Source organism: Talpa occidentalis, unplaced genomic scaffold (assembly GCF_014898055.3).
Source record: "Talpa occidentalis isolate TD23 unplaced genomic scaffold, MPIMG_talOcc4v2.1 talOcc4.9, whole genome shotgun sequence".
Classification (NCBI taxonomy): Eukaryota; Metazoa; Chordata; class Mammalia; order Eulipotyphla; family Talpidae; genus Talpa; species Talpa occidentalis.
The window spans coordinates 68,534,797-68,555,314 of NW_023605305.1; the positions used below are offsets into that span (position 1 = coordinate 68,534,797).

A 20,518-nucleotide genomic window follows, 5' to 3' on the forward strand; every position below is an offset into this window, starting at 1 on the left:
GTCGGTCTAGATTCTGTGATTCTAAATGTGATGCTAAAATGGCCTTTTGCTTATGATTCTCGTATTCTGGAACTCTGTTCCTCTGTTTTTATGTGCCTCAGGGGAGGATTCTAGGGTAAAGACCATCTTTCTGAGCTTGGATTTCATACAGGGGAGGGGAAAAAGGACCAAGTGTCACAAGGATTCAGGGACATTTAGGAAGAGAAGCCTCCTGAGGGCACAGAGCAAACTTTGATGATGTACTGATTGTACGTGAGCCAGTCCAGTGCCAGCACTCAAAAATAAAGGGGCTTGGTGGAGGGCATTGACTGGACCTGGGGTGAGGTAAGCATCTGGGGTTATCAGAAAAGAATTCGTGATGGGCCGGGAGATCCAATCACATCCAGGAGAGTCGGAAGGCCTGAGGCTAAAGGAGGGGGAGGCAGAAGTCACAGTGGAGCTCAAAAAAGAATCAGAGACAAGGGAGGAAGGACTTATCACCAAAACATCCTCTGGAGCGGTGCCGGGTGGGGGGGAACTGCAGACTGGTGGAGCAGACATGAAAATGTAAGGTTTCAGAAAGCAGGAGATAAGAGCTAACTGTGTGGGGATATCCCAGGGTACAGTGTGTGGGCTGGAAGAGGACTGCTTTGACATGCTAATAAGTGCCTGGATCTGGGCGGGTGGGCATGGGATGAAGGGTGACAGGGGACCACTGGGGAGCTGGTAGGCAGACGCTGAGCTGGGGAGGGGCTCTGAGATGGGACAGGGCTCTAGGCTTGAGAGGGGCTCCTGCAGTAGTTCCTACTCAAACACTCCCTCCACCACCGGTGAGTCAAGTTCAGATCAAGAACCTGGGAGTTTTTTTCTGGGAAAGTGGAGAGTGGGGAATCCACAGACTTTGCAGCTTCCCAGGCGCGGCAGGAGCTAGCAGGTTGGGCTGCTAAGGGCCTCCCTGGTTGGGGCGGGGGTGGGAAAGGAGGGCTTAGTCACTCTGGGTCATCTAGTCTGTACGCACGCGCAGTAGTGATGCCATGCTCCTGGCTAAACAGACACGCCTCTCCTGCCCCACGTCATGACAGGGGCACGTGTACCAGTGCGTTGTGACACACTGACACCTGCACCCTTCCCGCCCGTGGTGGCACCATTTCATACTGGTGGTAACACTCTGCCGCCTATGTCATCTCTCACTGACACTTAGCCATCCACTACACAGAAATAGTGACAGGTCCCTGGAGCCTTTGTGTCTGGCACAGTCTATGCTACTGGCACCTTCTGGCCGTACACTGTGCGACCTACATGCTTGTATGTGGCACCTTGCCTAACACTCCGACCATCACACAATGCCATTGGTCTAGCCCATTATGACAACAGGCCGCCTATCTCTGCACCACCACTCATGGATAACATGCTCACACCAGGGCATGCCACATAAGGAGGGACAGACCACCACACTCTGAGAGTGCCATGGTGACAAACCCACACCTCCCCTAATAGCAACTGTGTCTCTCCACCTAGATGCTGCTAGGTGGAGTTCCACAGGTGGGTTCCCTCACAGGTAGACAAACACAAGAAGGCCCCCTTGCACCCAGAAGCTTTGCCCTTTCCCTGTGGCTTCCATGCTGAAGGAGACACACTGGGGCACTGACCTCACACCCTGACAGTAGTGGCACCCTAGCCACTCTCAGTGATACAAAGGGAGGCACTCTCTGTGAGTCAAAAGCCCTTCCCTGTGTGCCACCCCCATGGTTCGGTGTCTGCCTTGGGCACAGGGCCACTTCCTCAAACCAAGATCAACTCTGCCCCTCCAGGCTCAAGCTAAAATGACAGGATGTGGAGTCAGTGCCTGAAGCAAGCTGATTGTCTCCCTGCACCCACCGGCTCAGTTCAGACCCAGTCAGCCAGCACTTGCCTGGCATCCAGGCTGCCCTTTGGACCAAGGCCATTGCAGGGCTGACCCTCAAACAACTACTCTTCTCTCTATGGTCTGTGACAACTGTCATTCCTCACACACTGTCCCTCCGTTCTCACACCAACTACTGACTTTAGCTCTCTTGACTTCCCAGTGAACATTCAAGGCTTGTACATATCATTTTAAAAAATCTATTCAAATCTGGCCCCTGCCCTAGCCTATAGGGCTCATCAATAAAAGTGGAAAATGAGGGCCTCCCTGGTGGCACAAGGGATTAGGACGCAGCCTATGAGGCTGTCCGTAGTCACTGCAACGCAAATTCGATTCCCAGGCAGGGAGCTACCCACATGGTGAAGCAACTGCTTCACCAGCTGCTCCCCTCAGCAGTGTATTTTAGAAGATACACCTGTTCTGTTCCCCAGTCTGTCTCTGGTGAATCCTCTCACCCCCCTTCCCCCCCCCCCGCCGCCTCCCCACACACACACTTCTAGCCTGTAGCCCAGTTCTTGCATGCATAGATAAAAAATCTTAAAAAAAAAAAAGTGGAAAATGAGCTCCAGCATAGGTAAGATGCCTTAAGCAGAGCCACATGTATATTTTACCAAGGGGTTCCTAGAGGCTGTCTGCAGTACAGGCTCTGCGGGGACCCAAGGCTGGGCTGCTCCCTCACTCTCCGGGCTGGTTAGAGATTCAGGAGAGGGAGAAAATGCTGACAACCATATGACATGAGGACCCCGATCTGGGTGTGAATTCATAGCAGGTTTTGTTTTTTAAGTGAGAAACTGGAGAACAGGGAAGACTATAAATGTCGATGTAAAAAATGTCTGCAGAGCAAAAGTTAAATTTCCATAGGCTGTGGGATGTGTCAGAAGAGAAAGAGCCCAGAGTGGTGGAAGGACCCCAGAGCTCAGAGTCAGCCAGGTCTGCGCTGGAATCCCTGCTGTGTCAAGGATTCACAGCGCCTCTGCCTCCGCCTCCCTGGAATGTGACTCCTCCATCTTGAAATTTGGGGTTTGTGTAAACTGCAAGTAGAATGCAGTCTGTGTAAAGCCCCAAAGTGAGCACCTAAGACATGACAGGGGCTGAATGGTCGCCGTGATCAGTAGTCATTAGGAAATGCTTACAAGATTTAGCAACTTTTCTGCAGTGATAATAGGGTATTTGGGAAACAAGTCTAGGCTAAAAACACTGACCAGGGAACAAATATTCATCACTCTACCGTCTTTCTTAGATAGGAAGCCTCAAAGACTAAAGCATCATCATTTGTTCCTAATCATTCAACAGAATGAAGCCACCGAAACTTAATTAAGCTGTCCTTTTATTCACCAGTAAGACTTTATGTAGCTAGACATGATTCATGGCAGCTCATGCAGTTTTTTATAGACTCATAGAAGCCAGGGTTCAAAAGAGGCTTAGCTATCGCCTGTCACCTAATTGCCCTTCTAGGGATGGGAACGCACCAACTCACATGAGGTAGTCCCTGCTATGGCTAGATAACTCCAATTGGTAAAGGTTATTCCTCTTAAAGTCTCTGTCTGCCTCTCTTTATCTTGCATGCCCTTGCCCTAATTCTGTCCTCAGCATCTTGAAGAACAGTAGTACTCTTCTTTCTTACAACAGTCATTGATTCACTCAACATCTCTTAACTTCATCATTGTCAAGCACCATGCTAAGCACTGGAATTACAACATGAACAAGACTTGTCAGCCTTACAAGGGTTAATACCCCTTCAGTTTTCTCTCCTCCTCATATCTTTCAGTCATCCTTCATTTGATCTGATTTCCATTGCCCACCACCAAACCATCCCCTTCTTTTCTAGACATACTCAGCATTAAAGTGTGGTGCCCAGAATTGAGCTCAGTATTTTTCAGAAGACTGAGTTGGGTTTTTAGCCCAGCTTGGTTGACATCCATGTCAAAGGCAAGACTCATTATGGAAAAAAAAAACCCAGTTGTAACTAGAGTGCTGCCAGCCATCTCCATTCACTGAGCTTCCGTTCTAGAAGAATAAGAAGAAAGGAGAGAGAAAAAGAGAGGAAGGCTGTGACTCTTAAATGACATGATGTCAGATCTTCCTGCCCAAAACTCCCCTCAGGCATTAATGGCAAGTCTAAGTCACTCTAGTCAAACAGCTTCCCCTCTGCCCCCCTCCATTAGTATCTGCCTCAGGAAAGGGAAGAAAAATAAAGAAAGAGGATGCTGATACCCCGACATAACACTAAACAGAGAACCCAGCCATGAAGGAAAGGCCTTTCCTGTGCCAAGCCCCATAGCCTATAAGGGAAGAACAGAGAGGAGCTTCAGAAGGTAATTCACAGGTGAAGGTGGGGGAGTCTACCAATCATCTCTAACTGTGAGGGTCCCCCACTTTTAGGTCTCTGCTGTGAATGTGCCCCCCCTTATTGAAAAAAATCACCCCTCCTCCCTCTCTCAGATCCTGTTCTGCAGCTCTTGCTGCGTCCTCCTTGGAAGGAAGCCATCCCTTTATAGGAGCCGAAGTCATCTCCACTCTGACATGACTCTGATTGATGCATGAACTGCTACAAATCTTTCAAAGGCCCCTCCTCTCCAAAGCCATTTCTCTACACTTCGGACTGGATTAAGGAAAGTATTTTAGAGCCATAAGATGGCAGGCAGGATGGAGAGGCTCATTAGGAGAGAGTAATAAAAGAGGGGGAAAGAAAGGAGTGTGAGAGGAGGGTAGGCTGGGGGTGGGGAGAGATGTTACCCTGGCACTTGGGGTTCCTTTTTCTTCCCTGGGCGTCAGAGGGAAGAAATGGCTTTAAAGAATAAAGTTTACCAAATGATTCCTTATTCTTCACAGGAGATCAGATCTAGAAAGGACTAGCAAGTATCTTCACTAAGATCTGCTGTTGTTTGGCCACAGTCTTCTCCCTCTGGGTCCACATGAAGTGTTCCTTACCCCTTTGAGGACCTTACCCACATGATCTGTTAATGTTTTTTTGAGTGCTCATGTGGCAGAACACTACACTCAGGGGTACAGAGATGATCCGAAGGGAAGGTGCTCCAGTCCTGCAGGAGCTCACAAGAAGCAAATAGAATCAGGCACCCCAGAAGCAGGGGTGTGGCTAGGGGCGGCAGAACCCTGAGGATAAGGAGACCAATTCTGCCTGGAGGAATAGTGGAGGGCTTTCCTAAACAGGTGACCTATGAGTTCTGCGTTAAAGAACCCTTCCTCCATTCCCTGGATGCCACTGCCCTCAGTGCATTGAAGCGGCAAGCTGTGTTCCTAAGAGCAGTGGCAGGACAGGTGGCTGCAGGAGAGAGAGGGGATTTTATGCGCGGGAGGAAACAGAGAAGGTAGAGGAGGACGAGGAATGGAGAAGGGGTGGGGGCCAAGGAGAGAGTATGGGAGGAGAGAGAGAGAGAGAGGGAGGGAGGGAGAGAGAGAGAGAGAGAGAGAGAGAGAGAGAGAGAGAGAGAGAGAGAGAGAGAGAGAGAGAGAGAGAGAGAGAGAGAGAGAGAGAGAGAGAGAGAGAGAGAGAGAGAGAGAGATTTGAATTTCCCATCTGGAAGGGGAGCGGCAGCACGTCAGGGCCTGGCTGAGGGGCGTGATTGGAGGGCGCCTCCGGCAGCCTCCCGCGGCAGCGGCGCGGCCCCAGCTCGCCCGGCGGAGTTGCACGAGGCGGCGGCGGGAGCTGGAACAGCCGAAGGAAGCTCCTTGCTGAGTCCGGCCGGAGTCCCGCAGTGGCTCAGACGGTTTGCGGGGACCGCCAGGTCGGTGCTGGCCGAAAGCCGGGAGGGCGGAGCCGGGCTGTAGGCAACAGGGTCCCGGCTCTCGCCTCGAGCCGCAGGGCGGCCCGGGAGGCGGGGGAGCACGATTCCAGGGGTCCAGTCCCCCAGCGCGGCCGCAGGACCGTAGGGGACCCGCGCGGCCGCGCCAGGCCCGCGCTCGCCGCGGTGCTGAAAGGACAGCTCCCGGGGCGGCCGGGCGGGGGGGGGGGGAAGGCGTGACGCCGGGGAGCAAACTGGAAAGAGGGCCCGGAGAGGGGACCCCCGGGCGGGAACAGCCTGTTCTCAAGGACTCAGGACCTCCCCGAGGGCGGCGGGAGACTCAAGTCAGAACCTAGAGAACAACTTCGAGCTCCTGGGGGTGGGGGTGGGGAGACGCGGCTCTGAGCTGCTCAGGCTGTGCTTAACCCCGAGCCCCACAGGCCGGCTTCGCCCCGCAGGAGGCGCCCCCGCGAGGGGGTGCAGCTCGGGCTCCGCGTGGGAGTCAGAGGGCAGCGGAAAGGGGGCGGACAGACCGTGGAGGGAAGGAAAACCTAAACGTCGGTTGCGTTTGGGGAGGGGGGTGTCAAAGGGACTATTTGTCCTCGGAGAGGGAGGGGAGGAGGGAACAGAGGTTTGTTTGGACAGCGCGCGTCCGCCGCCTTAGGGTCCAGGGGGCCGCTCTCGCCTCCGTCCTCGCGGGCCGCTCTCCGCCCCCTCCCCCAGCAAAGTTTGAGACCGGTCTGGGTCTCGGGGCTGGAGTTCTGCGCGTTGGGGGAGGGGTGCTCTCCGCGACACACCGGGAACTCAGGGCATAGCCGGCGGCTGTGCTGGTCCCTGCGGAGGAGCCGGAGAGGGGCGCCGGGCTCTCAGCCGTCTGCTGCAGGGGAACGGGAAGCCCCCAGACACTTCCGCTTTCCTGCAGAACCGGCTCCCGGTTCCCGCCCCTCCCCCACCGCCCCTTCCCCTCCCCCAGTGCTGCTCCCTCACTGTGGTGGTGTGGGGTGGCGTGGGGGGGGTGGAGGGACGTCCCCCTGTCTCTGCCACCGCCATTAGCGTACGGTGCCCTGCAAACAGCAAATGAGTGTTGAATTGAGTTGTGGGGAATATAGCCCCAGATTTAAGGCATAAAAACAGAAGAAACAGCCACAAGGACAAACGCTGCAGGTGCCCTAGTCTGTTTGTCAGATGGCATGGCCCAGTCCTGAAATCCGCCTGGGGCTCAGACGGCGGAGTGCGAGGTGGTGCCTCCGCCTCCGGGCTGGGACGGGTTCGGAGGGAATCTGGAGGGGAAACCGAAGACGCCCCTAGCTCCCGGGCGGGGCGCTGAGAGCTCGGGAACCTGGCGCTGCAGCAACACCCTTCCCCCATCCCGTGTCTGTCTCCCCTCCCCCGGCCCAGCATCCCCCTCCATCACCACCACCACCACCACCACCCTTCCCGCGCAGGGATAGACCGAGGCTTCCCGCAGAACCGCTGAAGAGCGCCTCCTGGCGGTCTCGCCAAAATGCTCAACTGCACGAAACCTGCAGGACCCTGGCACTGCTACAGGCAAATAGCAAAATACCTACACACACGCTTGCACACACGCTCACGCAGACACAGGATGCATAAGTTCAGAGTTAGACATGCAGCATCACACTTCGAACTCGCACACTCTCACATACTCATTGACACACAATATTCAATTCAATCCAGCAAATATATCCTGAGGGTCTACCCTGAACTAGGAGTTTTGTGGACTCTGCTATAAGAGAGATGAACAAGACACAGGTCCTGCCCTGGGAGGAACTCAGAGTGACTGGGACGGGGAAAACACATGACTGGACATATTTCAGGAGCTGGAGGTAGACAAGGCTGCCTTAGAAAGCACCATGTGTTTTAGACAAGGAAGACACCACCACACTTACCAAATAGATTCAGGAAATTTCATGGAGGGAGTGATATTTGAAAGTGAATACTGCTGCTGCTGACAATGATAATGCTGATTACAATGATGATGACGGGGATGATGATGATGATGTTAATATGTACTGAGTACCTACTATGTGCCAAACATGAGGCTAAGCACTTTATTTACATATCTCATTTAATGCCCGCAACATGCGTTGGGCATAGGTATCAGTACCTCCATCTTACAGATGACAAAAAAGTGAGTCACTTGTTCAAGGTCACTTAGTAAATAGTGGAGCAAGGATTTGAACCCACAGAGGTGAAGTTCGGAGGTTCCAAGGCTGTGAAAATAGCATGAATCAATGCCTAGAAGGTTTGAGAAACAATATGTGTTGGGGCATATTGATGAAGCAGAGCCACATACAAAGAATGGGAAATGAATGGCAATATAGGCAGGTGCTAGACTGTGGAGGACTTGAAGGTCAGTACAAGGACTCTGGTCCGTTTAACAAGGTCATGGGAGCCATTGCAGTGTGTTTGCATGAGCAAATTGGCCCTTTAGAAAGATTAATTGGACAGCCATGTGGAGGATGGATGAAAGCTGGGAGAGGAACAGAGTTATTAGATGTTGTGCACAAATTCAGAACCTCAAGGCCCCACACCCAAGGCATTAGCAACCATAAAACAAGAAAGTGTGGGTGCAGAAAGCCTTTGAAACTACAATCTCCAGACTTCTTCCTCAGCACCCGTCCCCAATTGTAATCACCAGTTCCTTATGTGGTCTAAAAATCCAAGATAAGCCCATGTCTACCTCCCATTGGCTAAATATTGTAAGAACAAATATGGGGACTCCCTTCTTCCCTGCCACAGCCCTGACACCTGGCAGAGAGAGTAGGTGCTCCAAGAATATTTGTAGTGTGAGTGAGTAAATGAAGAATTCACTGGCTCGGTTTTCTGAAATTTGGAGTTTTCCCTTGAGGCAGTTGGAACAAAGCATACTGGGGAAAGACAGTTAGGTGGAGAAGGCAAGTTTGAGATTGATCTTTCCAGGCAGATTTTGAGTTATCCATGTGATATTATCCATCAGAGGTTGGTGGGGGATGGAGGGAGTGGAGAACAGGGCGGGGGGGGGGAGAGAGAGAGAGAGAGGGAGAGATTGTGGCTGAAGAAGGGCTTTAAACCAATAGGAGTAGGTGAGATTCCCAAGGGAGACAGTGAGGGGCAGAGCGGTACTAGATGTGGGGAGAGATTGCTTGGGGAACAAGCATCAGCACAGGGGAGAGAGATCTAGCCATGAAGGAGGATGAGGACTACAGAGTAGTGTGTCAGGATGTCATGGAATTCAGGAGGAGATTCAAGAAGGCTGAACAAAAGTGAGGGGCAAGGCAGTATGGGGTTGCCATCTGCCCCTAAGGGGCAGAGGGATGGAGGGGGAACCTGTGCCCACTCCTGGGTCTGGTGCTTGGCAGCTCAGGCAACTCTGACTGGGGCAGTTTCAGCAGCAGTGCAAAGGCAGCAGATCTCTGCTCTCAGAGCTAATGGCTTGACTTGGGGGAGAGCCAGTGGAGACCCCCTTCCTCACAAAGTTGGAGGGCAGAGATGAAGGGAAAGGTGGGGCTCAGGACAGTAGTTGAAGAGGAGGGGATGAAAGAGAACTGTGGAGATGAAATTAAAGTGTGAGGAAGAGGGAGTGATGAGTGAGTTGAGGAGGAGGTGTAAGGAGAGAAAATCTGGAGTCCAGGCAGGTGGACTGGTGTCTGCCAAGTCTTCCCTGGGAGCCAGCAGGAGGGGAGGTCACAGGACCTCACACCAGCTGGCATTCATCATTTTGATGATGTTCACAGCCTCCACTTACTGAGCACCATGGATTATTTCTAAACCTTCAAAATGGTATTTAGTCTTCACTTTATAAAGAAGACCAAAACTAAGAGAGGTTAAGTCAGTTACTCACTATCACACAGCTAAAAAAGTAACATTCAAGATCCCATCGGAATTACCTGATCCCAGAACTGATGAGCCTTCCACTGTATCATCTGAAGTAGAAGGAAAGTCACCTGCTGAAGGGGGTGGAGTAGAAGCATGTTGGACTTCGGGAAATTGATTATGGGAAGTGGGGTGTCAACAAGGTGAACAAGAAGTCATTTCACAGCTGAGGGCCATGCTAGAGGCAAGCAGCAGGACTTTGGGTGGACCCAAGGAGGTCAGTTTAATCATTCCAACAGGCCTGGTGTAGAAGGCAATAGGGATGTAAGCATGGAGAGGACTTAAACCTCAAGAAGATGTACTTTGCACTTGAGGGAAGGGGTGGTAATCAGTGTTTGTTGAATGAATGCATAGAAGCAGAGGAGTCTTCAGAAAGCCATTTGGTTGGATTTGAATGGTACACATGGGACATCCAGCAGAAGGTGTGCAAGAGGAATAAGGTTGAATATATTTCTTGACATTATTGTCTATTTCCTTACTCACACACTCCCACTTACACCCCCTACATACCACAGATTGTAACCTGCATGACGACAGGACTTTGTCTTGCCTAACACACTGCCTGGCACATAGTAAGTGCTCAACTAGCTTGTTGGATGAATGACTATAGGCATCTGGACCCCAAACAAGACATCTAGGTGTTCTCAGTGTCACTAACTGGTCATTAACACCCTAGAAAGGAAGAGTTCCCCAGGGAAAAGTTCAAGAGGAAAAAGCGAAAGGGGCTAAGGTTAGAATCCTGGGGACTTGTTCATTGAAGAGACCAGACAAAGATGAGATGCCAACAAAGGAGAGGAAGAGGGATAGGGGGGAAAGAGCAGCAGGAGATGGGGAAGAACCAAGTCAGAGAACCAAGAAAGGAGAGGGTTTGGAAGATAAGGTGGGGTGGTAGCAGTTCCAATGCTGCTCCAACAGAAGCCCTGGGGAAAGGGCCCAGAACATCATCTGGCCCAGGAGAGACACTTGCTAGAGTCGCAAGATGGGCATGAGTGTGGAACCAAAGCCCACGTGCCCTCTGGACCAATTTAAAACACCTCAAATTAGAGTCCTACGTGTCCCACCACCACCTGGCAATTCCTTAAGCTGCATGCAAACACAGAGGAGGAAAAAATAATTGCTGAAATCATTTGATTATAAAATTGTTCATATCCTGTTCTTAGAAAGGCAATTTTTTTACCATGTTTTATATCAAATGAAAACATCTTGATTGATGGAACTGAGTAGCCTTCAAACTTAGAATTCTGGGTCAGGGTGGGTTCTCTTGCATTTCCTAGAAATCCTGTCCTAACCATGAGCGAGCGGTGGCAATCTACCAGACATCCAATCAGTATCTTCTCCAAACATCAGTACCTGGGTAGCCTTCACATAGTCTGCTTTGCAGGGAACAAACTGAAGCTTTCGCAGGGAGCCAGAGCCAGTTCTTAGAGCCAGGATTTTGAACCAGGTGTGTCTGGTGCCCAGGCTCAAGGGGATGTTTTTCTACTCTATCATGACTTTTTGTATCCTCTAAACATCCTACCAGGTGGTCTGAGTATGTAGAAGTCCTCAAATTAACTCTCAGGCCCCATCTGATGGAAAGATCTCAATCTGTCCATATTTTTTCTCATTTTGAAGGAAAGGGGAGAAATCCATTATTAACAAATAGTCAATGGGGCCTCCCCTGATGGTGCAGGCTGTTGAGCGTGAAGCTGTGAAGCTGTCCGCAGCCTCTGCAGCGCCAGTTAGATCCCCACCAGCCGGCAAGGGTCCCACATGGCGCGGCAGACCTCTCCTGTCACACCCGCTGCTCCCCTCAGCAGTGTATTTCGTCAGTCTGCCTGTTCTGTTCCCTGCTCTGTCTCTGGTGAATCCTCTCACTCTCTTGCAAATCTGGCCTATACCCTGGTTCTTGTATAAATAAATAAATCTTGAAAAAAAAAAAAATAGCCAATGACCTTGAATTCCAGCTGGCTTCTCTAGTGCCTTTTCCCAGGACCTCTTTTCCCACCTGCCAAATCATGAAGACCCTAAGGCTGTGTAGGATGAAAGGCCTTCAGGATTACATCTGCTCTCCGCCCTCCGTTGACCACCAAGCCACAACACACTTCCCACATCTTCCCATCCACGTCCAAAAAGAGATTGGTGGTGGCTTTGCCTATGAATGAGTCCATGAATGGAGCCACAGAATGGCTAAAACAGAAAGGAAATCTCTGAGAGTCAGAGAACCCAGGTTCAAATTCTCAAGGGTGTCAGGGGAACCAGGGTAAGAAGGAGGCTGGGGATGGAGGGAGCCCCAAGTTCTCTAGCCCCTCCCCCCACCACTCCGTGGGAATAGTTCCAATTTGACATATTGTGCATATTGAGATTTCCATTAAGATTTTATTTGGAGAAAATCTTCTCAGGCACAAAGATAACAATAAAAAATATAATAAAAACTGAAAGTCGGTGATTTAGGGAGAGAAGGAGGACTAACATTAGCCGAGTGCATCCCCGGCCGCACACGAGGTACTTTAAAGGGCTGAAGCTCTGAGAAGATGATAATGTCTCCAGCCCTCCCATGTGTAATTCAAAATAAAAATCAATATTAAGCTATAAAATACAAAACCTACATGGATGCCGCAATAAAAGTAACTTCTCCATTTGTCTAATTTCAGAAGTCTGGCTATGTTCATCCAGGCTGGTTGTTCTTATCTTTTCACCACCTCTGATATGCCCTAAATCCATGTGGGGTAGATCTAGAGGTAGAGCCGGTGCCCCAGGCTGGAATTCTCTCCAGTGTCCAGAGTAGCCCCCAGTAAGGGGCCACTGCCATGTCTGTCTTGCAGAGGAGGAAACTGGGCCCAAGGTTAAGTCACTTGCTGAAGATCACTGGCAAGTAAGGATTGAGGGGTGGCATCAGAACCTGGCTCCCCCTGACTCCCAATTCCAGGTTCTAACACTTTTGGTTGCAATCAGATTAAAATAGTGGTAAAATGGAGGTTTTAAAAACCAGCATCAGAAGCCAGGTGGCCATGCATATGCACCTGGACCCTAGGAAGTGCCCATACATCTCTTTCCCCTCCGAGCACTGGTCTCAGCCTCAGACTGTGGCGCCCAGGGCCTGAGCAGGGATGGGGGAAGCCACCTGCCATCTGATCAACTCCATAGCTGCTCTGTCTATGCAGAGGCCTCCCCCATTTGACCCACAACCCCTCTTTTGCAGGTTGTCACAACTCCCGGAGCCAGCTGGCCAGGAGTGCTGCATGCAAATTCAGCTACGGGCTAAGACACGCTAACTGGAGCCTGAAGCATGGACTTTGTCATGAAGCAGGCCCTTGGAGGTGAGGTCTGAGTCCCACACCCCTCACTTTCAACCAGGGTGTGATCCACAGACTGGGCAGTGGGGCTCAGCACAACAGGCCCCTCTACTCCAATCCTGACTCTTCCCTCGCCCCTCTCCAACCCCCGCAGGGGCCACCAAGGACATGGGGAAGATGCTGGGGGGAGAGGAGGAGAAGGACCCCGATGCCCAGAAGAAGGAGGAGGAGCGGCAGGAGGCACTGCGGCAGCAGGAGGAGGAGCGCAAGGCCAAGCATGCCCGCATGGAGGCCGAGCGTGAGAAGGTCCGGCAGCAGATCCGAGACAAGGTCAGCACTGCCCACCAGCCCCGGAAGGGTAGGAAGCACCAGGGTGAAACGGCTCCCCCAACCCCCAGTCTCAGGCTCCCCGAGACCCAGCTTAGTTAGACCTACCTCTCTCTGAGCCTCAGTCTTCTCAGCAGAAAAATGGGTGTCAAAACAACACCCCCCTTGAAGGAAATTTATGGGGAATAAATAAAATCATGCACTTAGCAAGTGCTTCCTGCTGTTTACTGTTGCCCAAAACCAAGAGACTAAATATGTTTTGAATCCTGAATTTGGGAATTTTTGAAAAGTCCCATAGTGCCCCGAGCATCTGTTGCTGTTGCTTGTCACCCCCAGTGAGCCTGTGGCCCCGCCCCACCCACACAGTTCCATACATGTCTGATAGCACCTCAGTACGACAAGTTCACAAGTAGCTTTCCATTGGGTCAAGTCAAGTTCCATCACCAAAATGTGGCTCCATAAGGGAAAACTTGCAAGTTTTCTGATCTTGGGGAATTTCGAAAGAGCAGAGAAGTTACTGTGGGCAAGTATTCATGTAAATGAAACCCATGCACCCCCTCTCTTGTACTCTCTGAGCTCTTAACTGTCGAGGGGCACAGCCCTACGAGGCAGACGTCCTTATGCCCCATTGTATGGGTGAGAAGGCCGGGGCTTCAGTCTCCTGAACTGCCCCAGTGAGGTCTGCATGACCTTGAGACCCAGACTTCTCCTTGCCCCTCTTCATGCTCCTCTCTGTCCTCCCCTTCTCCAGTATGGGCTGAAGAAGAAGGAGGAGAAGGAGGCCGAGGAGAAGGCCGCGCTGGAGCAGCCCTGCGAGGGCAGTCTGACCCGCCCCAAGAAAGCCATCCCTGCGGGCTGTGGCGACGAGGAGGAGGAGGAGGAGGAGAGCATCCTGGACACGGTGCTGAAATACCTGCCCGGGCCGCTGCAGGACATGTTCAAGAAGTAACCGGCCCCGCTGCCCCACCCCATGCCACTCGTTTCGATTTTTTTTTCTTTTTGGTTCTTTCTTTTCTTTTTATTCAGTTAAGTCTCAGTTATGAAGGGGAAAACCTCGGTTGGCCTCTGCCCCTCTCCCCTGGCCAGGGGCTCCTTCCCCTCAGCACGCCCCCATACCCACCTTCACCCCAGGGTATCTAGCTCCCGAGTAGCTCCAGGAAGGGAAAACAGCTTTCCCCCAGCAGGGGGCATTGAATCCAGTGCCAAAGGCACCAGGGTTCCCCTAAAGAAACCCAAGGTCTATGCTAGTGTGGTAATCCCCATACATTCCTTCATGCACCCCACTGCCAGGTGGACCACTGTCCCCAGCCAGCCAAAGTAATGACACATTCCAGCCCTGCCCAGCATGCTGACCTTTGGCCTCTGACCCCTGTGGGCCTCCAGGTCAGGGCAGGGGCATTGAGTGGCCTGGCTCCGAGGAAGGGATCAGGGTAGGCCTGCCTTGTGAGGGCCCAGCCCAGCTGTGTTCTAGCCAGGCCCGGGTGTAGGCAGGAGGCTGGGACTCTCCTTCCCCCCCTCCCCATGACACCCAGCCCAGGAGCACCCCTCCACCAACCCCCTCCCAAAGAGGCATAATCCTTGCCAAGCCAGTTCCTTCAAATGGATCCTCTTTGGACTTTAACTCATTCTGTGGTGGGGCCCCGGGGTCGGGCGGCCCCTTGTCCCCACCACTCCACTTAGGCCCTGGGGACCCACTGCCAGGCTGGGCCCAGCTGGCCCAACCAAGGGGCTGCCCAGGTCCCCCCAGAAAACACTTGGAGCCATTGGGCAGCAATGGCCCATGCCATGGGACACCCCCATTGGTGCAGCCAAGCTGCCCCCATTCCTATCCACTCCTCTTCCCCACCCTATCCTGTCCATGTGCTTCCAGGGCCCCACGGTCCCAGGAGGACCCTTCCTGGCTAAAGCCCCCAGCTTTTGGGGGAGAAGCCAGTTCCCACTGGACAGAAGGCTTCTGTCTACTCATCTCATTGGCCAAGAACAAACTCTCCTCTGGGATGTGGGAGACTGGCGTTTGTTCCCCCAACCCAAATTGTCAAGGTCTCCTGCTCAGTGTGTAAGAAATGGGAAACTGTGGCACGCATGAGAGGTGTGTACAGCAGAGGCTGTGTGACTAGAGACTTCACGTATGTGTATTAGTCATTGTATCTCCATTGGATACGTATGTGTTTGTTAGGCAGCTATGTGTACGTGCTTCTTTGAGGTGGTGTGTATGAGTTGAGATTGTATCTTGCGTGTGTGTTAACCATCTCATAGGTGTGTTAGAACCTGCATTTGTTAGCTTGTATATGCGTGTGTTTTCAGAACAGCATGCTTGTTAGGGGTTAAGGGTGTGTGTTAGATGAAGAAATAAGTGTTTGAGAGAGTTAGCAGGTGTGCTGAGACTATTGTGCGCATGTGTGTGGATCTGAAAAGGCAGTTGTGTGCAGGGACATGTGTGCCTGGGGAGAAACGTAGTTACAATGCCCTCTTGACCCCAGACCACTGGTCAAAGGTGACCACACCCAACAGGAGACCTTGTCCTTGGCCTAGAGTCCTTCCGCCCTTGTGGGGTTCTGCCTGGGATCCTCAGAAGTTCACTGAGACAGACCCAGGCAGTACCCCAAGAAGCCATGCTGGGCCCCATCAGGGCCTATCCCCAAAGCAGGGGCCAGGGAGGGGGCGACTTGCCTGCCCCCAGAACCCCTGTCCCATTGGCCCCAGTTTGCATTCTGCAGGTTTTCCATTTTAGTGGATTTATGCTTTTATTTCAGAGAAAGACATGTGTCTTCTCTGTCCGTTTCCAATAGTTAAAGCCATATCAGTTAGACTGCAATACTTTAAAGATGAGACAAAACAATCCATATGTTTAGGGAACCAGAAAAGTCCCCTGGTCTGTCCCTTCTCTAGGGAGCAGGGCTTCAGTAGCTCCAGCTCCCTGTACTTACCCTTCTCCCCCACCCCCATCCCTCCCCTGTGCCCCCTTTTCCTGCCCCCCAGGGGGCCTGTGTCTCTGTCTGTGCCTGTGTCTGTGATGGGGAGCCACTTTGCACCCCGGTTGTCTGCTTGTCTGTTTGTGTTTTTTATCCTGGGCAGGATAGTCATTCTCTAGAGCCTTGGGGTCCTGGAGCACAGACAGGCAGGGCCCCCAGTCCAGGGCCCCCGATCTCCCCAGGCCCCATGTGAACCCCACTTGGACACAAGGGTGGATCCCAAGTGTTCAAAATCCCCTGACAGGGGCTCACAAACCACAAAGGTGGTGCCGGGCATAGAGAGTGCCAGATGGGAAGTGGTGTCGGGGGCCCTGGGAGCTTCGGATGAGCTGGAGAGCCACTCGAGTTATCCCAGGTGGACCTGAGGGACCTCAGACCCTCAGAAGGCATCTCTGGTGCTCTCCACAGCCCCTCTGCACCTCCAGAGTGGGCCCAGGGCTTTTCCTAGATGAGAGCCCCCTCCAGGCCAGCTGGCTTAGTCTGGTTCATGTCCCAGACTCCTCCATCCTGCTCCCGAGCAGCAGGACTAGAGGTCTTCCTGGAGGCAGGAGCTGGAGGAGAATTTCGACCTGCAACATACCCAACCCGAACCACTGGTTGGGAATCATTCTTGAGTCTGGGAGGACACACAATGATTCATTTCTGACACAGACCTGACTGTGGAGAGAAGCCTAAAATAAAGGTTGGCCCAGAGAGGATGTCATAGGTAACAGAGTAGTGGGGAGACAAAATATGGGGTGCTCTACAGGAAACATGCAAACTCTAGCATGTACATCCACGTGATGTACGGGGGTGGGAGATGTGTGTGGCCCACCAAATGGGAGGGAGATGAGCATGTCACACACAAATGGCGCAGTTTGCATGTGACACACTTGGGAGGTAGGGGCAGGGAGGGAGAGACTCTGAATTCGGCGCTTGAACACATGATGTCCAGCAAGGGAGAGAGGAAGGAGCGGTCTCTGGACATGGATGAAATCAGAATTTCACCCATACCAGGACAGCCTGCCCAGGAGTATGCCTGCACAGAAGGGCCACCGCTGCGCTCCTGTGCCTGAGTCTGCATCTCGGGTTTTTCTTGGCAACAGGCCAGGATTTCCATTTCAGGTCCGTAAGCTCCTGGGATATGTTCTTAATGGCAAGCATGGGGTCTCCTCCAAATGTAAGTAGGAAGTCACAAGACCCTCCCGGTGTGAGAGAGTTGTGTGTACCCAGAGCAAGAGAAGGGGAAGGAAACAGGGCAGAAGTACTCTGGCCCCTCAGGAGGGGCAGCAGGTGGGCAAAGCAGCCACCCCCAAGGCTGTGGCTAGAGTAAAACAGGGCACACACCCAGCCCCAAGAGCCCCTGGCACCCAGCTATCAGGGTTGCCCACCTGCTACTGCCTAACTGCTCCGTCCCTCTAGGGCCCAGCCGGCCTTGACTGCGCTGAGGTTCTGGGGGCAGACTGGCTCAAAGGAGGGAACTCTCCCAGGCCTGAGGACATGCCTCCCCCTACATGTCTCCTGCTGCGCTCCCTGTTCCTATTACCCGCCCTCCTCGCTGGGGCGAGAATGAGGGTCTTGTGCTGGCCCTGGGGGTGGGGGTTTCCTAGTAAGAGCTGAGGAGGACGGCCATCCTGCTCACGCAGGGGAATCCCTTTCCCACATGTGTGCTGTGTCCTCTGTTGCTCTGCTTCCTTTAAATGTGTCAGTGCCTGGGGGGAGGGGAGAGGCACGCCCCATACCCCCCTGAACCTGACCAAAAGCCATGGCTGTTGCTCCCCTTTGTATGACGCAGATGCTAAGATGTACCAAACCAACCATGACAACCAAGAAAAGACCTTGTACAGCAGCTCTCGGGTGTCTGTGTTCTGTCCGGCGGCGGCACCACCACCACCATAGGGCAGCAGCTCGCCAGTGACGGGGGTGACCCACAGAACTCAAGAGTCCCCCCAAAATCTTAGTATTGCCCCACTTATAGCCCACACACTGGAAATGGCTCAGAAAATTAACCAAGGACAGAGTTAGGGATGGACTCAAGGTCACTCACCTCCCGGCCTCCGGAATCAACTGTTATCACCCCAGCTGCTAGTGGTCCAACATGGTCACAGCACCCCACATCCCATCTCTGGCCACCCTTCACCCCAAGCTCCTCAGATGTGACATTATGACAAACGGCCAAGTCACATGGGTGGGCAAAGCTCTGTCACTGGTCATCCCACCAACACACTGTGCAAGAGGCTGGTGACACAGAGAGATGCCCCTCAGCATTGCTCCTGGACACAGACACTTTCCAGAACTTGTTGAGGAGTCAGAACCAGACCAGAACCCCCCTCTCCAACCTCAGCTTCTCCCCATCCTGCCTTCACCTTACCTTAAGTGTGGTTACATCTTTTTTCCACCTGGCTAGGCCCTTCCCAGCCACACACTGGTCTTCCAGTCTCTCCCTCTTCCCTTCTGCCCAGCCTTTCCCCAATACCCCACCTCCCTTAGAAGATGCACCTAAAACTCAAATCCTACCACACCACTCTCTTGCCAACAGCCTCAGTGGCCCAGAGGATTACATCAAAATTGCCAAAATGGCTTATGTAATAGGACTCCAATAGGCTAGGTCAGAGCCATGCCCAGCTCTGTGCCTCAAGCATCCCAGGCCCCACACATAGTCTGCATTTCCATGTTTGCTTATCCTGTGCCCTCTGCCTAGAATGAATCAATAACCCTTCCAGAGCCTCAAGATCCCACTCAGAGGCCAACTTCTGTGTGAATCCCACCCTGGCACAGCTCCCGCATCCCTGCCCGTAGCAGTCTATTGCTGTACATCACAGCTGGGTTTGCTGGAGAGTTCTGTCACCCAGTGATCCTGAACAAGCCACTTAACCCCTCTGAGCGTCTGCTTGCAAGTAAAATGAGATAATCGTAATTGCTTGACCTCCAAGTTTGTTTCGAGGTATAAATGGGGTCCTGCACATACCCTCTTAGCACTGCCTACCAAGCATTCAGTGAATGGCACTTTGCAAATTCTACTGTAATTTATGTCACTGCACATGTCTCTCTCACTAACTGGGGAGCTCTGTAAGGACGGGGCTGACTGTTGTCTGAATGCCTTCCAGCACCCACCACGGTCTGCCCTACAGTGGTGCTTAGGAGCACAGGCACAAACTCAATGCCCTCTAATCCATCTCCTCTCCCTCTTGTCTACTCCACCATCACTTTTCCTATAGTTCTCTGCATCTACCCGGAGGACGGCTGGGGAAGGGGAGGCAGTCCCTGACCCTTCCCTTTTCTGTGCCCTAACATCACTCCACCCTCCGACCTGCTCTCCCAGCTCTGCCCGTGAGCCCAGGCTCATGTTCTGTGGATAGCAGATGGAGCCAAGAAGAGGCTGTATTTGTTATCGTCTGCTGCATGAATTGCCATCAACTTGGTGACTTAAAGCAACATGTGAGGGTCAGGAGTCCGGGCACAGCTGAACTGGGTCCTCTGCTTCAGGGCTTCTCATCAGGCTGCAGTCAAGATACATAGTAGGCTGGGGTCTCATTGGAAGCACTGGCAAGTGCAAGGACCACTTCCAAGTTTATGCAGTTGTTGGCAAGACTTAGTTACAGTTTGGTTGAGGGCCTCGGTTCCTTACTGGCTGTTGGCCAGGGCGGTGCTCTATTCCTTGCCATGCGCCCCCTCCCCCTCCATGAGAGTGGCTCACGATGTGGCGGTTTGTTTCATCGGCACATCCAAGCCAAGAAGGCAATAGATAGTGTCGGCTGGAAGAGGGAGCCACAAGGCTAGCAACCCATTAATATTCTATTGATTAGAAATAAGACACAGGCCCTGCCCACACTTACAGGGAGAGGATTACATGGGGTGCTCATACCAGGACAGGGGTCCTCAGGGAGCATTTTAGAGTCAACCCCCCACAGAGACTGAGACACCTCCCCCTTCCCTGCCAAGACTGACCTCAAAGGAACCAGACCCCAAATGTCTTGGGTCACAAGGAGTGGGGTGCATGTCTCAGAGCAGAGTTGTAGTCAAGGATGGGCTCTCCCAGGGCTTCTGCAAGACTGAGGTCATTCCCAGTGGCATGGGCTAGGCTCCAAGGGCCTTTAAGTTCAGGGATAAAGAAAAAGAGAACACAAGGGTTTCGGGCTTCCCTGGAGTCCGTCTGCATGCCAGATGGTTAGCAAGCTCCCAAGCCCTGGCTCCCTCCTCTATAAAGAGCCCAGACTTTAAACTAGGATGCTCCTTCTCTATCTGCTCATCTCCTTTCCACTCAGCGACAACCCACTGTGTACTTTGCCCTACTAGGGAAACCCTCTGACTTTTGATCCCCAAAGTCTTCTCCTAAGAGACTTAATCCTCTCAGTTAAATAGCATTTACTAAACTTCCGCCACATGCTGGGCGCTGGACTGGGCACCAGGAACACCAGTCATAAGTCTCTTCCATACAGGAACTTACCCACTAGTGGAGGGGACGGG

The 20,518-nt window shown here is 52.5% G+C and overlaps 1 protein-coding gene across 7 annotated transcripts in view; it reads left to right on the top strand.

Moving 5' to 3' along the window:
* The window catches only part of CPLX2 (complexin 2), a 92,784-nt gene extending 74,889 nt beyond the window's left edge, over positions 1-17,895 (top strand). For 4 of the 7 annotated variants that reach the window (XM_054691326.1, XM_037500169.2, XM_054691325.1 and 1 more), the window contains exons 3-5: positions 12,680-12,797; positions 12,928-13,103; positions 13,852-17,895. In XM_054691326.1, coding sequence (XP_054547301.1) covers positions 12,767-12,797; positions 12,928-13,103; positions 13,852-14,049 — 405 coding nt within the window. In that variant the 5' untranslated portion in view covers positions 12,680-12,766 and the 3' untranslated portion in view covers positions 14,050-17,895. Of the gene's footprint in view, positions 1-5,464; positions 5,629-10,046; positions 10,071-12,679; positions 12,798-12,927; positions 13,104-13,851 lie in introns of those variants that run through there. The other 3 variants (XR_008550284.1, XM_037500170.2, XM_054691327.1) reach the window with 3 other exon arrangements.
* The last annotated feature ends 2,623 nt before the right edge of the window (positions 17,896-20,518 follow it).